General features: G+C 41.7%; 1 protein-coding gene across 3 annotated transcripts in view; it reads left to right on the forward strand.

The window, feature by feature from the left end:
• The window catches only part of TSHZ2 (teashirt zinc finger homeobox 2), a 276249-nt gene that overhangs the window by 153368 nt on the left and 104205 nt on the right, over positions 1 to 18676 (forward strand). For 2 of the 3 annotated variants that reach the window (XM_005284183.4, XM_065566019.1), the window contains exon 2: positions 4779 to 7839. In XM_005284183.4, the coding sequence (XP_005284240.2) occupies positions 4779 to 7831 (3053 nt within the window). In that variant the 3' untranslated portion in view covers positions 7832 to 7839. The remainder of the gene's footprint in view (positions 1 to 4778; positions 7840 to 18676) is intronic. The other variant, XM_065566018.1, reaches the window with a different exon arrangement.

Below are 18676 nucleotides of genomic sequence, written 5' to 3' on the forward strand. Positions count from 1 at the left end.
AGATAGTTGTATGTGGGTTTTGGGGGCTACAACAATGCACGTTAATTTTTGCAGGTGCACTAACAGTGCCCATTTCTCTAATATTGGTCCTTTGTATGAGGCTAGCATCTACACTGAAAGTGGCTATTGGACACTACATGTGGAGTATATTTGTTGATTTTAAGGGCATCCGTTTGTAAATAGAGAAGGACAAACCTGTTTAAACGGACAGCCTTGCACAAATCTTCACCCAAAGGTCAAAGTAAACCCAAACCACTTTATTTTATTTGGAGAATCAAAAAGTGCATTTTTCTTTCTTCCCTCTTTCTCCCCCCACCCCTCATCCTTTTCATGGTTTTCACAAAGCCTCTGCACGTCCAGGGTCCAGCCAGAAGTGCAAGTGCCTAAATGACACTAGACTGAGGGCTTGTCTAAATGGGAAAATGATTCTATTTTATCTATGCCAGTATAACTCCCCCATGTGGACACTCTGTTCTGGAATAAAAGTGTCTTTATTCTGGAATAATTACTCTGCTTTCAAAGAAATACTATCGATCTAAAAAACCCCAAAACAAACAAAACACAGTGCTGTTTTCCACACCCCTTTTAGCCAGGCTGCTTTAGTTACTATAAATCCAACTGTATAGGATTCAAATGGAGAAGAAAAAATTAGAGCAATAAAAGTTTAGAAATTTCTCACAATTACCTAAATCACCTTTTCTACCCATAACAATGTCATAATTTTTAAGATCCAATATCTTGGGATCTACCAGGACTAAAAGGAAATGCTACTTTTCCACTTGGGAAGCCCGGAGTCACCTCCATCCATAATTATAAAGTTTCTGTTTTTACTCTGCGCTGCAAGATAGTGGACTTTAACCTTGCACTAGTTCAGGATTGTATATTGCCCATTTACATCTTCGATGTGACTAATTTAACTTTGGTGCTGGTTTAATTATGGTGGAGTAATTTCACTGCTGGGAGGGAAGAAGGAATGTTTATCTAGCAGGCAGATAAAGGGCAGCTAGTTGAACTTCTCAGAAGTTTAGAATATTAGCATAAATCCACGGAAAAAAGAATAGTGGGAAGAGTGAAGGTGAAGTAAGCAACAGTTCCTGGTAAATACAGTTTATCACATGGTTCTTCAGTTTACTACATGTATATCACCACTGTGTGTGTGAGAGTAAAATAATTGTGTGTGAATGTGTTTAGTAGTGAAGTCCACTTAAGTAAATATGGGAGAAAGAGAATCAAAATATCTTTCTAAAACATCGTGACTGTTGCTTCTGTTAAATAAGCATTTAAATGAATTAATCTGCTTTGTATCAGTTTATGCAAAGCTTTATATATGGTGAAACCTTACTAAAATAATCATTGGTAGATGAATACATGCATTCATTATACACCCAGGCTGCCTGCATTCAAGAGGCCTTCACTATCTACACGAAATGCCCACAGCAAATGAAATCATTTAAGCAAAGGGAATGGTTTAAATGTATAATATTAAGCTGTGTTTTTAAAGCTGCCCAGAATCCTTAACCATTATTAAAAATGGACTTGACTGATGCTTTTGTGAATTTTTGATGGTGCCTTCTCATAAGTTACCATATTGTTTTCATTAGATTGTCTGTGTATTATGCAGACAAAGAAAGAAAGAAAAAGGAAAAGGAAAAAAGAGGACTTCTCAGGACGAGTTATTCTTCTGTAAAGGTTATAGTAAACATGTCAAGGCCTAATTAAGCAGCAAATTTTATCTGTATTGTGGGGGGATGGGAGGTGCAGCTGTCTGGTAGTTTTGCTTCTCCTAGAAGGACAGATAATATTGTGAAAGAAAGAGTACAGTACTTACCTTCCAAAGAAAAAATTCCTTTTTTCATGAAAAATGGGGTTAATGGTATTCAACTAGTTCATATAAAAAGGAGGAATCAACTCAACTCCAACCTGGAACTGTGAACTCAGTGGCTAAGTGTTTTTCTTCTGATTCCTTCATTCACGTCCCTCTTTATTTTTGTTTTGCTCATTACAATATGCATGGCACTGTGATACACATTGGCAGGAGTCCAATGTTGCTACCTAAACTATACAGTATCTCTGACACCAGAAGAACAATGTCAGCCCTGCTCATCAGTTCATGCTGGTTGTTTAACAAGGTTACTATTCATGATGTGTAGTAGCGCTCACCTCCCTGCACACATTCATAAGGGAGGTCATGACGAACATCATCTAGTTACTAGAGGACAGGGCTAGGAGTTGAAACACCTGGATTCGAATCCCAGATCTGCGTTTGACTTGCTGCTTGTCCCTGAACAAATCAGTTAACCTGCCGGTGCCTCAGTTTACCCATCTGCAAATGGGGTAATAATATATTCTGTTCCTCACAGAGACATTGAGAGGCTTATTTATTTAATGTTTGACAAGCATTTTGTAATCCTTAGTTGAAGGCACCCATTCACATGCACAGTATTATCATTATGATATGTAGTATTGTTGTTTTATCACATTATACATGGCACACCTTCATTCATTCATAGTTACTGCTGTTATCTTTACCGCCGTTTGAGAAGCTCTCTAGTATCACATCCCCACGCAACAATGAGCCAAAGAGAGCTAGAAGAATGATGTAATCAGTATTCTTCCTAGAATTTAGCGAATAATTTGCAACAAAGAATGTATGCAATGAATTTAGCCTCTTTTTCAATTCATGGACTATCCATGAGTAGATCAGAGCTTCTTCTAACTTACTTGTAATTCAGGTTTATTCAGCAAACTGTTTTTTAATATTTTTCCTCTATGGATTGATTGCAAACATTTCTTTGTTACTGTAAGATATTCAGTGTGTGATTCTGAATCTCAGCTGTGTTGTTCAACTTTGATTGGTAGAGCGGGTTGAAACATTGAATTAAATTGAAATTTCTGAAAAATAGTTTACAGAAAGTTTTGTCTATATTTTTGTCAACATTTTGAATCTTTCCGAATTTTCTGACTAGCTCTATTGATTGATCAAAGTGGCATCATTTATGCAGTAATGCCAGTGTCAGTTGTTCAGAAGTCATGGGTAGGGCCCCCTAAAGCCATGAGATTGGCTTAAAAGTCATGGGATTTTAAATATATAATAAATATTGGCTCTTTTCATTTGCCTTTCGGTTTTTGAGCCTTTAAGAATCATGTTTTTCAAACTTTTCTCAACCACCACGAGGGCTAAATCCTTTTTTTTAACTACAGCTTTGATTATTACATAATCACATGATTCCATGAGTTGGTCACTAAGAGAAACACCAAATATCACGAGGCTCACAGTGAAATCATTCCAGTTGGCAACATTGTTTGTGTTTCCTGATTGAATGAGCAGAGGAGTGTGTTATGCATGAAGGCTTGTGCCTATGAATGTAAAGATTGGTTTTCTTGAACGTTTGTATCAGTAAAAGTTGATTGTTTGAATTTCCAGTTACAGGGTAAACAACAGGGGTATAAGTACTGCCAAAGCAGATTAATTAAAAATGTAGGGTGGCTATTAATAGGAAAATGTTTGTAGTACTCCTTTCCTCCTAGATTCTCTCCCCATTGAGTCCAAGGATGAAATCCTGGCATTGTTGAGTCAAGGGGAGTTTTGCCATTGATTTCAGTGGGGCCAGAGTTTCTCCCTAAGCCTGATTCTCCTTTCCCTTGCATCAATTTCATACCAGTTTAGCTCCATTTACTTCAGCGGAATTAGTCCTGATTTAGTGCCACAAGAAAAAATAACTGAATTCCTTAATTAATTTTAAAATTTGTAGCTCTACCAATATCAAGTTTCTCTTATTAATTAAAATAGTTCATTTGTCAAATAAAACCACTCTGGACTTGCATTAGTTTTTTAGTTTTATAGTTAATATCAGTCTATGTCAGCCATATCCTAGAATACCCTTCCATAGCTTACTTAGGCCTTGGCTACACCGGCGCTGTACAGCGCAGCAACTTGCTGCGCTCAGGGGTGTGAAAACGCCCTCCCCCCCCCCTGAGCGCAGCGAGTGCAGCGCTGTAAAGCGCCAGTGTAATCAGAGCCTGCAGCGCTGCAAGCTACTCCCCTCGGAGAGGTGAATTACATAAAGCGGTGCGACTACACTCGCACTTCACAGCACTGCCGCGGCAGCGCTGCCGCAGCAGCACTGGGAAGTCCCGAGTGTAGCCAAGGCCTTAGGCTTCTGCCCTAGAATATTTCTTTTATCAAACGATAATTTGCTTTGATGGAATACAGTGCATTTACAAACAGGTTTCAGTTGAACCTATTAATTGTTTCAAGTGTAATAGTTTGAAATATCAGTTATTTGCGCACATTCTGAAATGCTTTTTTAAGGTGATCAAATGGCAAAAGATTTCTGTTCCTAGATAATTCTATCAACCAGGAAGATTGGAGAAGTTACTTTTCTTCTATTCCTTGCCAATTCTCTCTCTCTCTCTCTCTCTCTCCTTTTCCTTGGGTCTAATAACAAATTCATAGAATTGAGACTTTTCATATGAACTTAAAGTTCTCACATATGAATTTTCCAAATGCCCCGTTACAGGACAGTTAGAATTATACTCCCACGACAGGAAAATTATTAACTCAGAATCTCTGGCAGTTATAAAGAATTACGATCATCTAATAAATAGCAGCAAGCTCTACAAAAAGACATCATTTGACTTTTTTCACTTCCAGGACTAACAGACAATAAAGTTGTAGATTAAAATGAAGTCCAGTAGCAAAAGCACATAGCGCAACTAGAGAAATCAAACTGCAGTGTTATTAACATGTTATTTCATATATTGATGTTACATTTCAGGTTACGTCCAAGAGGAAGACATAAAGGAGGAGGAAGAGGACGATGATGACAGTAATTCAACAGCTCAACTTCAGGGCAGCAATGATACTGGCACGGATGAAGAACATGAAGTGGGTCCTGAGCAGAAAGGAAGCTTTAGCTACCAGAATTCTCCAGTAAGTCATGTATCTAATCAGGATGCGGAAAATGAGTCCCTGTTAAGTGATGCTAGTGACCAGGTGGCAGATACTAAAAGCATTTGCTCTAGAGAGGTGCAGGATCTGAAAACCAATGCCCGCCCCAAATCTCAGAATGAAGCACATGATTGCATGGATAAAATGACAGCAGTCTATGCTAACATACTGTCAGACTCTTATTGGACGGGCTTAGGACTGGGTCTCAAGTTGTCTAACTCTGAGAGAAGGGGCTGTGACAACAGAAATGGAGGTAACAAAAGTGACTTTGATTGGCACCAAGATGCATTGTCAAAAAGCTTACAACAGAGTTTACCTTCCAGACCAGTCTCCAAACCAAATCTTTTCAGTTCAGTCCAGCTGTACAGACAAAGCAGCAAAATGTGCGGAACTGTATTCACGGGTGCTAGCAGGTTTAGGTGCAGGCAATGCAGTGCTGCCTATGACACTTTGGTAGAGCTAACAGTCCACATGAATGAAACTGGTCATTACCAAGATGATAACCGTAAAAAGGACAAGCACAGACCTACTAGCTACTCAAAGCCCCGGAAAAGGGCCTTTCAGGACATGGACAAGGAAGATGCACAAAAAGTTCTAAAGTGCATGTTCTGCGGTGACTCTTTTGATTCCCTTCAAGATCTGAGCGTTCATATGATAAAAACAAAACATTACCAAAAAGTGCCTTTGAAGGAGCCGGTACCTACCATTTCTTCAAAAATGGTCACTCCAGCAAAGAAACGTGTGTTTGATGTTAACAGACCTTGTTCCCCAGATTCCACAACAGGATCTTTTGCAGATACCTTTTCGCCTCAGAAGAATGCAAACCTGCAGTTGTCATCTAACAACCGCTATGGCTACCAAAATGGAGCCAGCTACACATGGCAGTTTGAGGCCTGTAAATCCCAGATTTTGAAGTGTATGGAATGTGGAAGTTCACATGACACCTTGCAACAACTCACCACTCATATGATGGTCACTGGTCACTTCTTGAAAGTCACAAGTTCAGCTTCAAAGAAAGGAAAACAACTAGTACTAGATCCCTTGGCTGTGGAGAAAATGCAGTCGCTGTCTGAGGCACCAGCCAATGACACCCAGGTTTCAAAACAATCCAGCAATGCATCTTCAGATGGCATAACTCCTGCATTGGAGCTAAAGAAAGAGAGTAAAAAAGATAAACCTGATGATACAAACAAAGATGAGAAAGTGGTAAAAACTGAAGAGTATGAAGATACGCTTCAGAAACCATTGGATCCTACAATGAAATACCAGTATCTTAGGGAGGAAGATTTAGAAGATGGTTCAAAAGGTGGTGGTGATATTTTAAAGTCTTTGGAAAACACTGTCACCACAGCCATCAATAAAGCTCAAAATGGAGCTCCTAGCTGGAGTGCATATCCTAGTATCCATGCAGCCTATCAGCTCTCAGAAGGAGCAAAGCCTTCCTTACCAGTGGGTTCCCAAGTACTGCAAATCAGGCCCACAATTACCAATAAATTGAGACCCATTGCTCCAAAGTGGAAAGTTATGCCTCTGGTTCCCAGCTCAGCAAATGTGGCCCAGAGCACTCGAGTGAAGAAGGAAACTGATGACAAAGAAGTCATACAAAAGGACTACACTAAAGAGGGCATCCAAGCTGAAGCTGCTCCACTCTGTCAGAATGAAGGGGGATCTCTCCCCAAATCTGAGGCCCCTGTAGAGCCAAAAAAGACAGAGGCATGTCCCTTGAAGGAGGAGGATAAACCAAAAGAAGATGGTGAGAAAGGAAAAACAAAACCCAAGGAGTCAATAGTAGCTTCTCTCAGCAATGGTTGTGTTGCCACAAACCATTCTTCTGACTTGCCTTGTGTGAATCCACTTAGTGCCCTGCAATCTGTATTGAATAATCACTTGGGCAAAGCCACTGAGCCTTTACGGCCCCAGTCCAACTCCAGCCCCAGCTCGAGCACAATTTCTATGTTCCACAAACCTAACTTAAATATGTTGGAGAAACCCGTTTTATCTCCTGCTCCCACCCCACCAAAGCCTGCAAGCATTTCCAGGCGTTATTTGTTTGAAAACAACGATCAACCGATAGATCTGACCAAATCCAAAAGCAAGAAAGCCGAGTCAGCTCAAGCACAATCTTGTACTTCCCCACCTCAGAAACATGCTCTGTCTGACATTGCTGACATGGTCAAAGTGCTTCCTAAAGCTACTACACCAAAACCTGCTGTATCTTCTAGGATCCCATCAATGAAATTGGAAATGGATGTCCGACGTTTCGAGGATGTCTCAACAGAAGTCTCCACTCTGCATAAAAGGAAGGGCAGGCAATCAAACTGGAACCCTCAGCATCTCCTGATTTTGCAAGCTCAGTTTGCTTCCAGTCTTTTCCAAACGTCAGAAGGTAAATATTTATTATCAGACCTAGGCCCTCAAGAACGCATGCAGATTTCTAAATTTACTGGACTGTCAATGACCACCATCAGCCATTGGTTAGCGAATGTCAAATACCAACTTAGGAAAACTGGAGGAACAAAGTTTTTGAAAAACATGGACAAAGGACACCCAATCTTTTATTGCAGTGACTGTGCATCTCAGTTTAGAACCCCATCTACTTATATTAGTCACTTAGAATCCCATCTAGGTTTCCACATGAAAGACATGAACAGACTGGCTGTGGAACAGCAAACCAAGGTAGAACAAGAAATCTCCAGAGTTTCAGTTCAAAGATCACCTGAAACAATAACTGGGGAAGAGGATACAGACTCTAAGTTCAAATGTAAGTTGTGTTGTCGGACATTTGCAAGCAAACATGCAGTAAAACTTCACCTAAGCAAAACACACAGCAAGTCACCAGAACACCATTCACAGTTTGTAGCAGAAGTGGATGAAGAATAACTTTTAAGGTATGCATGCATCAGCTCCACAGTGAGTTTTAATGTAATGATTGTAAGGAGATTTCTTAAAGCATTTCTTAAAAGTAGAATACATTATAAAATTGAAAATATGCTGCTGCATTTATCAGTTTAGATACCCAGTCCATTTTACATTGCATTGAAGAACAAAGCTTCATAAATGGATCACTATCATGGCCTGAATTGAAAAGTTGCTTCTTTATAATATTTTTAACAAAACTGTTTCCCCACTTTTCACATCTCATATTTTTCTGTTTCTAAGAATTATTTTTAGTTCACCTTCTATGCAGGTTAGTGTGGAGTAGAGCAAATAAATGACTACTCTTCAGTTTTCAATGTCGTTTCCACTAATGGTAGCCTGTTTTTCTGCATTTTCCCTCATAGTTCCAAGGAATTATTTATCCCTCTCCCCTCCAGTACTAATGTAGCATCAAATATTTATTTGAGGGGGAGAAAAAGACAATATAATCTTGATTAGCAAAACCTCAATTATCCAAAACAGTCCATTATCCCAAAAGGCTCATGTCCCCCATAGTCTATTAATGACATTGAAAATGCTTTTGCTTATCTAAAATCTTGGTTTTTCCACCAATAACATTTGGATGATCAGTGTTGTATTGCACCACATTTTAATAGCGTCCCTTACCACTTATACCAGTGGTCTCCTTTGAGTTGTTTTGAGTAACCTTCCTTCCTCTTGCGTTCCTATCCATTCTTTTCTTTATTCTTGAATGCATCATATTTACACTTTGTCTCATAGTATCAGTGCAGTCCCAGTGCTCAGTCAGTACTCCTTCCCCTGTTTGACTTCAGCGAAAGTTTTCGGTGCAGATCAATGCCAAAATATGGGGCTGTTTTTTGCTTCTTAATTGAGAGAATCAATGGCTTTTGTCACAAGCTTAACTTTTCACAAAAACACAGCTTTCTGGATACTGTTTTTACTGTTATTTTCTCTGTCGAAGAAGGTGTATAGCTGTGAGTGCAGTCACAGCCAATGTTTACGATGTGTAAGATTGTATTTAGCTGATGCATAATTTATAGCATTTTTAATTTTACTTAACTCCCAAACCTGACATTTCTTGATGTAAATGAATAGGAAGCACATCAGCTGCAAGTCCAAATAGATGTTTTCAATTCTGAAGGATTTATAACCAAGAGGGCTTTGTGTGATTAATTTTCAACAAATAATTTCTTCAGTAAATTTACCCCTCCACCACCTTTTTTTTTTTGCTGGCAGAATATCCACAGGCAAGTTCAAATTTCCTCCAACGTATTCATTATTTGAGTTTCCTTGATGAATATCTTTTTGAAATTTGTATGTTATGGACTGATAATGAACATTCAAAATTCAAGCTGTGTTACTTGTGATTTGTCACGTAAGTCACATGGTACGGTGGCTATTCTCTGACTAGTGGAGGGTGCATGTGCTTTGGGAATGGATCCACTTTTGTAAGAAGATTTAAAATTTGCTTGCTGCAAATGTTCATGCAACTTTAAGATTTCCCCAAACAAGGCCTATACATCGCTTCTATCCCATTAAAGAAGCTATTGTTTAAACCAGTAATCAAAGGGTAATTTTGGGATAGGTGCTATGGGAAGCTATTACAGTACAACACAGCCATCACTACTCATATGTAATGAGTCTTAAGTCTTGTATAGGTCTTGTGCTGGCTCTTGGCACAGGGGTAGATTTACTCTTTCTTAATATTTTATATAACAAAGCTCTGTCTTTTGAAAGCAAAATGCAAAAGGGGTGTGAGCACTGTCAAAGTGAGTTAATTACTTTAAAAATTGTACCTAATATTAATGGGGAATTTTTTGCATTGTTCACCCAACATTAGTACCCGGTGTAAAACAAAAGGACGAATAAATGTTCTTTGTTTATCTGATAATAACTGATTTTCCACCTTGTGGTTTTATAACAATTCAAAATTGAATGTACCTGCCAAAATATCACAAAATGAAAAGAGGTTGGGGAGAAGGAAGGAAATGAACAGACTTTTTTTCCCCACCTGTTAGCATCTATAAAGACTTTGACATTTGCAGTTTCTATACTAGAGCTGTGCAGGCAAACCAGTAATTTGGGTACTATCAAACAAAAGCTATCTGCCAAATATATGAATATAGCAGTTATTTTTGGCCTCTTCGTGGCTTAATACCTGACAAATGTTTCAGATTTGGGTTTTTAAAAGCACTGTTCTTGTTAAACACCCAACTTTGTATGCACATTGCTGTTCTTTAGAGATTTGGGGAATGGGAAGCATATAAACACATTTTCCAAAGATGCCCAGAAAAAAAAGTGGGTTCTGAGTAGCAACACCCCAAATTGACATGTTTCTGGCATTACCCAGGTGATGTATGGCTATAAACCAAGGCACTGTCCCTCAAGTCTTTGAGTACCCCAAAATTGTCACCCCCTTAATACCCAGATATTTCTAATTTATATCAGCATGCAGGCAGTACCTTCAAAGGCATATATTTAAAGTGCACTGACAGAGTGATAGCACTGTTATCTGGAACTATAATTTTAGTTGGTATGCATGATAGGACAAATTGTGTGAAATGATGGGGTATTTTGGATGACATTGGATAGATTTTATTACAATTTTTGAGCTCTAAACTTGCCTAAGTTCTTCTGACTAGGCTAAAAACGTTATTCCTGGAGTTTATCCATATGGCTTTGTTTCCTGATCTCTGCAAGAAGACTAGGATACATCACAGGGATTTTCAAAGCTTCCTTATCTTAAAAATGGCATGGTAAAAGTTCAATATATCTCCTAATTATGGAGCATACAATACTGTTTAAGGAATATGCCAGCAGAAATTCATGTATTTAATATATACAGTCATTTAAAAGTGCAAAGTATTTAGAGAAAATAAATATAAAGCATATTGAGACACTTAAAATGCATAAATATATTAATTGGTTAACTAAATGTTGCATCAAAATCAGAGCTAAACAAAATATAAGTAATTAAAAATGCAAGTAAAACAGTGGAAAGAAATTCTCCAAACTACAGAAACGTATAAAATATCACCCATCTTGAAAATGAAACTTACCATTTAAATTCTTATTTAGAAAATAGAGTAAATATCATTAAAAAATATAAAGAAATGAATTGCCAGTCAGATCATTACTACCAGAAAAGCATTCATACATTGCGTCTGTGGTATTTTTTTAAAGACATCAGTGAGGCTGTTTCAGTGATTTGTGATAAATTCCTATTAAATGTAAATGCAGGTGTATATATCTGCTGTATATTCATCTCCATTGTGGGATGTTTTTTTTACCTCTCCAGACCGAAATAGGTCTGGTAATATAATGTGGCATTATTTTTAATTTACAAAATTCTTATGTCAGTATCATCTTTTCATTTAAACAGCTGCAAATTTTTTGTTCTTCGTTTGAAAGCCCATGTACATCAGGGAGTGTTGCTTCAAATTTGTACACAGATTTATAACTTTAAAATATATTTGCTCAATTCTTCAGCTAAATTAAAAATACTTTTTTTCTCCAGGAAGTGTGTGTGTGCATGTGTGTGTACACATGTACACATCTCTAGCTTTACATTCAGACAGTGACAGTGGCTACAAACTAGTCAGTATTAGAGAATCTTATGATCTTATTTAAAACTTTTTAAAAAAAAAATTAGTCATTATAGATTTAAATCTACCAGGCTCATTGTGGGGAGATTTCTCTTCCAAAGTCCCTGGTAAGTAAACACGCAGCTACCTAAAATGAACTAATTTGAAAGTAAGGTTGCTGCAAAACAAAAAATGAGTCATAATGATAAACAGTTTTTCTATTTCCTCCTTTGTCTTTTTTTTTTTAAACCATCAAGTTTAAAGCTTCTACGGTGCTTTTTTCTATTTTATAGCAGACAACTGACGTTCTGTGGTAAATGGAAGAAAGAGCAGAGCAGAACTGAAAATCCTCTAATGCACTGACACTAACTTGCCCTCTATTGTTGAAAATGAGCAGGCAATCATGATTGTTCATCAAATGGCTCCTAATGCAGTTAAAGCATTCAGCTATAATTTCTCCTTGCATTTATAATTACTGTCATAGACTGCACACCTCAGTGAGCAGATTAAAGCTATAAACTATTTAGCCGTAGCTTTAAGATGAGGAACTTGATTTGTCTGGCAGCAGTTATTTGTTAGAGAGCTTGACACGTCACATAAAAATGACTCCACTTGATGAAGAACAATGCAGTTTAAGCAATGCAGTGATTTTAAATCAGTCATTATACCACGCCCTGTAAGAATTGCAAAGCAATTTGTTAAATGATATATAGGACACGAAGATAACTGTATGTGTTAAGTATACCAAAATAGAAGATTTTTTTTTTCTTTTTGTGGATTTTATTTTCTCATCTCTCCTCTGAAACGGCAGGAGTTTCACTGCATAACATGTTCGGCTATTACAGCTAATGTCAGTGTTACATGGGATAAGGGAGCTGCCCAAGTCAGGTGTCTGAGTTTGGGGTTTAGAGAGAATGTAGCTTTCTCTTCATCCTGCACACACCAATAACAAATGCCAGAAAGGTGTAATAAGCGAATATGAGAATATTGGGGCACAGTTTGCCATGTCATACCATCAGTTTGTAAGCAGAAGTCGCCATCAGAACTAATGGAGGGTTCCGATTAAAAAATCATTAGCCATAGATAGAGAAGGCGCAACACAAATGAGGGGCCTGATCCTACTGCAATTGTTAAACTGAGCAAACTTCCATTTACTTCAATGCAGGGTCAGACCTTGTGATAGGCCCCTATTGTGATCCTTTTCAAATCAATGCAAGTTTTGTTATTGACTTTGTGAGAGCAGGGTCAGACCCAATGTTTTAAGATATCTTAATGTAGATTTATTTGATTGTTATGAACAAGGACAATGTTACTAATAAGATCAGTTATGATTACTTAACATTTCTATTTGCACTAGTATCTAGAGACTAACCCGCTCAGCCTCCATTGTGCTAGATGCAGTACAGACGTATAGTAAATGACAGTCCCTGGCCTAAAGCTAAGTAACTGCTGCCATAAATCTCAGGCCCTATCCCAACAATCAAATATTTTGTGTTCAGCAAAGAAGACACCACTTAAATACTTGGGCCAGATCTTACTGACCTTGAATACGGCCTCAAACATTCAGTATCCATAAGGGTATCAAAATATTGCCTTTTGTTTGCCCTGTCTGATATCATTAAATGTTACAGCCTTCAAGATCTATAGCAGCACGTTTTTACCCAACAAAATTGCACAGGAAAAGCACCTGAATCTTTTATATTTTTTTACACCTTACACCTTGCCACATAGCAAAGACCAATAACAAAGGGAAAGGACATAAGGAGTACCCGGCCCTCTAAAGCACCTTTCAATAAAAATAATTTAATTAGCAGGGTGAGCGCTGTGTGCAAATGCGATGGAACACGAATGAAAAATCAGAAAAATTATGTATGTGACTTTATAGCAAGAAAAGAGACGATTCTCACTTTTTATTGGCATAATGAATACAAAAGTAATTATTAGTAAGCTGTGCACTGAGGGCCTAATTCTGACATTATTGTGGCCCCAATCCTGCATCAGACCTGCTTGCATGGATCCTTGCATCTTTGCAGTGGCTTTATTGGAACTTTGCACAGGGGTCCACACCAACTGATCCTGATGCAGGAGCAGGCCTTTACATTGGTTTTCCACCATAGTGGGGTTATACCTGATTTACTCTATTGTAGGTGAGATCTGAATCAGGCCTTTTGTGTTTTGTGTCGTTTTGTCACATAGCAATGATGGACAACAAGCAATGCACTGCGCAGGGATATTGTATAGAGACCCAGGTTGATATCTGTGGCAATGTCTGTTTTTAAGAGTTTAACATGAAGGAAAAGGCAGTAATTCAGGGCTGGCAGGCTCTGACCGGGGGCTAGATTGTGCCGTTAAGACACAGCACTGAGTGTGTGTGTGGGGGAGCGGTGGTGAGCAAAGCCACAAATCCTTGAAAGAGCCCAGGGATAAGTTCGTACCCACTCCATCTGGCCTCTGTTGGTGTGTGTTGTGCTGTGGGAGCACTAGCAGGGACTGCAGTTGATCCTGGCCCCTGAAAAGGGGGCGGGGGTTCAAAAAGGACAGAAAGGTTCTTTCCTTTTTCACCTCCCTTGTGCAACAATTCAAGAGTCAGACACAATGTGCCCTTAAGTGAACAGTGTGAGTTCCATTTAACAGAGGAAATAGGTGGTGCTGGTTGAAAACGTTCTGTCAAAAATGAACATATTGACAGAAAATTGGGTTTCCAACAGAACTATTTGCTTCACAAAATGTGCTGCTTTCCATGGAAAATGTTTACTTTTAATTGAAAAACCAAATACCTGTCAGTTTTCAGATGAAAAACAAAATATTTCAATTTGGAAATGCTGCTGTAGTACTTCATAGGAGTTGTATTCAATTGTCTCATGTCCCTAGACTTTTCTATGGACTAGGCTTTCCAGTCTGACTTTGTCTCCCATGATGCACTGTGGTCATGCAACTCCCATAATGCATCACCTCCCCTTATTAAGAGAGTAATACCATAGTTAGGGTGACCAGATGTCCCGATTTTATAGGGACAGTCCCGATTTTGGGGTATTTTTCTTATATAGGCTTCTATTACTCCCCACCACCTGTCCCGATTTTTCACACTTGCTGTCTGGTCATCCTAACCATAGTACATCATGGGAGATGCAGTCTAACCAGGGACCCTGGCCTATGGAGAAGAATGACCACATGAGGGATCCAAACGACAACTCCCATGAGGCACAGCAGTGACATTTCAAAATTGAAATATTTCAGTTTTTGACCAAAATATATTGGGGTTTTTATGAAAAGTTGAAAATTTCTCCCAGTGGGTGGGGGTGGGACATTTTCTGATTATCAGTTCTGGACATAGGTTCCACTTAGTTAATGGGGTTTTTCCTTTTTCAAATGAGAAAAAGAACAAAGAATATACTCGAAGCAAAACCTTTTAGCCCTTTGGCCCCCATAATGCTCAGTGAAGTCAGTAGGAGTTTTGCATGTTAAGAAAACAATATTATTTGATTCTAAATTCCTAGTACTAGTGATGGACCTGAACCAAAAACCACGATCTGAACAATTCCAAACTTTGGGATCGCTTGAAATACAATCCTGATCCAAATTTTGTAAATGGCCCCTCTCTATCCTGGGCCAATCCAAATCTTGAATCCATATGTCCTTTTACTGGGGGGTTGGAAACCTGGCTTGAAGGCTGGATCCCAGTTTTGTGGCTTGAGCCCATGTCTCTCTCCTCTATTGGATGTTTTTATCTCCAAAACACTGTACAAGCTCTCATTTATCTGCCTCCAGCTATGCACATCTGCTTCCTTTCATACAGAAATCTCTGGTTTTGCGTGTGCAGATCATAAGTGCTCAACTTTAGCCCCATTAAGAGCCAGGGCTGCAGCATTTTCAAGTTTCCTAGGGATGTGCTCAGAGCACCTTTGTGTACAGCACCCCTCTGCTTGTTTTTCCCATCTCCAGGTGCCAAAGTACACAGCCTGGGAGTGTATTGATAATGTACACTATGGGCCTGATGAATCTCTGCAAAGATTAATCCGCAGCCCCTTTATGCCAGGTAGACTGGCGCAAAGGAACTGTAGAGCAGGCATGAGCCCTCCCGCATGCAATGTGGCAAAGGGGACCAGATGATGAGGCACATCACCAGGTCTGAACCACCTCTGCAGGAGCTGGATACAGCGGGTGTCTGGGGCAGCTGGGGGAGGGAACAGAGGAGAGGCAGGGCATATCAGAGGTGGGGGGAACAGTTGTGGGGTTGGGAGCCTTCTTATGGGGGAAAGGAGGTGTGTGGGGTTTGAAAATAACTGGCTCCTCCGAGGCCATTTTCACATTTCCACTAAACCAGTGTTTCCCAAACTTGGGATGCCGCTTGTGTAGGGAAAGCCCGTGGTGGGTGGGTTTGTGTACCTGCCGTGTCCGCAGGTCCGGCCGACAGCGGCTCCCACTGGCTGCGGTTTGCCACTCCAGGCCAAAGGGAGCTGCTGGAAGGGGGCGCAGGCCGAGGGACGTACTGGCCGCTGCTTCCAGCAGCTCCCATTGGCCTGGAGTGGCGAACTGCAGCCAGTGGGAGCCGCGATCAGCCAGACTTGCGGACGCGGCAGGTACACAAACTGGCCCGGCCCGCCAGGGGCTTTCCCTACACAAGCGGCATCCCAAGTTTGGGAAACACTGCACTAAACTATATGCAACACCACCGCTTCTTCAAGGGGTGAATAAACCCAGAACTGGGGAGAGGGAAGGGAGAGGATTGTCTTATTCCAATGAATAAACTGAATATATTATGTTTGTTCAGTTCAGTTAAGGTTCCATTAAGAGGGAGACAACCCTAACATGTGCTTTGGCCCCTCACCAGATTTATGAGGTTTTGCTCTAATCTTTAATAGGAAACTCTGCAGCAAGTGCCACCTCGCCTGCTCTCCCTGAGATACACAGCGGCTTGTCGGGGAAATGTACTTCATTATTAATGTGAATTTGTATGTTTTTATGACACTGCTTGGGAGAAGGGGCAGGCAGCGAGGTCCTGGTGATATATGCTCATTTCTAACCATTTGTTGTCCTAGACAATCAAAGAACGATGATAAACATTGTTAAAGAAAGAGGAAGGTGCAGCATTGACATTTTTGAAGGCAGAAGGGAGGAAGCGAAGGGGGTGGTTGGAGTGTGTTTAACATGGCCATTTTCTTTCACACCATCCTTCTAGGGCAGCTACATAAGATCAAGCAATAAAGCAATCTATACAATGGCAAATGCTCCTTCCCTTTGTCCACATGTTTCTCCTCTGGCCAAGAAAGGGAGCTTGCCCTCTGCCTTGCTGCATACAGCAGGTTGGGCCTGACGCTGGGGGGTAGTGTGCTGGGGAGAAGGAGGAGTTCAGGGCAGGACAGTACCTGTTTCTCTAGTTGCATCTTGTACTGTGACTGCAGTTGTGGCTTCTGATCAGGGGATTATAAAGGTGGGCTGAGGCCTCCTTGCACTCTTATCTCTCCCCTTCTGCACCCCCCCCCCCCCCTCGCAAGCAATAGCTGCACTAAAGGACTGAATGAGCTTAGCCTGTCTAAAGGGAAGAAAGGAATTAGGACATGACCCTCCACACTAGCCCTCAGAGCTGGTTCTCTTCTTCCTCCCCCCATCCCTGAACCAGGCACAGATAGGGTTGCCAGGTGTCCGGTTTTCAACCTGAACAACTGGTCAAAAAGGGACCCTGGCGGCTCAAAAGTCTGGTTGGCCACAGCGGCCGGCTCTGTGTGGCTCCCGGAAACACTCCAGCTGCTAGGCGCAGGTACAGCCAGGGGGACTCTGTGTGCTTCCCCTGCCCATGGTGCAAGCGCTGCCCTGAGCGCCGGCTCCGCAGCTCCCATTGGCCAGGAACCACAGCCAATGGGAGCTGTGGGGGCGGTGCCTGCAGATGGGTCAACGCTCAGAGTCCCCTGGCCCTGGCCGCCCCTGCATCTAGGAGCTGGAGGGATATGCCGACTGCTTCTGGGAACCGCTTGAGGTAAGCGCCACCCGGAGCCTGCACCCCTCACCCCCTCCCGCACCCCAACCCTGAGCCCTCTCCTGCACCCAAACTCCATCCAGGAGCCTGCACCCTGAACACCCTTCCACACCCCAACCCCCTGGCCCAGCTTGGAACCCCCTCCTGCACCCAAACTCCTGGAGCACTCATCCCCCCCCCGACCCCAACCCTGAGCCCCCTCCTGCACCCCAAACCCCTCAGCCCTGGCCCCATCCCAGAGCCCACATCCCCAGCTGGAGCCCTCACCCCCTCCTGCACTCCATCCCCTGCCCCACCCCAGAGCCCCCTCCCACACGCTGAACCCCTCAGCCCCACCCCCCCAGCCCGGAGCCCCATCCTGCACCCCAACCCCTCATCCCCAGCCGTACCCCAGAGCCCGCACCCCCAGCCCTCACCCTCTCCCTCACCCCAACCCCCTGCCCCAGCCCGATTAAAATGAGCAAGTGAGCAAGGGTGGGGGAGAGCAAGTGACTGAGGGAGGGGAGATGAACTGAGCAGGGGCGAGGCCTCAGAGAAAGGTGGGGCAGGGTGGGGCCTCGGGAAGGGGCAGAGCAGGGGCGAGGCAAGGGTGTTCGGTTTTCTGCAATTAGAAAGTTGGCAACCCTAGGCGCAGAGAGTACATGCCACACCCTCTTAAAAGGACCATGCTGCATGTACAGTCCTCCCTGTGGTCCCTGGAGCTTTGAGAGGCTTTTGTGCCTGATTGAGATACTGGGGCTACCTGAGTTCCTGTTGGAATATTGTGCCTCTGCCCTGCTTCCAGTGCAGGGCTAGGCTCTCAATGCATGGTTGAACCCATTGCCTCCTGCTACAAGTGAAGGATTCCTATGTTTTGCATTCATATTCTGCTCCCCAGCACTAAGTATTCAAACTCGCTTAGAGCATCAGATGTGCTTAGCAGTGGTGTAGCGGTAAGTCTTTGTGACATTTTTCTGCTCTTTCTTTAGTGCTGCCTGGTACTCTGATAAGAAGGGGAATTCACAGCCACTTTGCACTGGTTATAGACACACACACTCTTTGAGGAATATGCCCGGTGCAAGGGGCTTCCCTGGTAGGCTTAGATAGGCAACTGAGATCAGCCGGGGAGACTGTTCTCTCCTGTATTGATAAGGGGTGGTAGGACAAACCAGGGTCAGTAAAGTGCAGTGTCTCCACTCTCACTCCTGTATCAGGCTCAGCATAGGAGCAAGAATGAATCAGCCCTAAGATATAGAAGAAAGTGAAAGTTTTCAAACGCTCCAGTGCTAA

Source organism: Chrysemys picta, chromosome 13 (assembly GCF_011386835.1).
Source record: "Chrysemys picta bellii isolate R12L10 chromosome 13, ASM1138683v2, whole genome shotgun sequence".
NCBI classification, from domain to species: domain Eukaryota; kingdom Metazoa; phylum Chordata; order Testudines; family Emydidae; genus Chrysemys; species Chrysemys picta.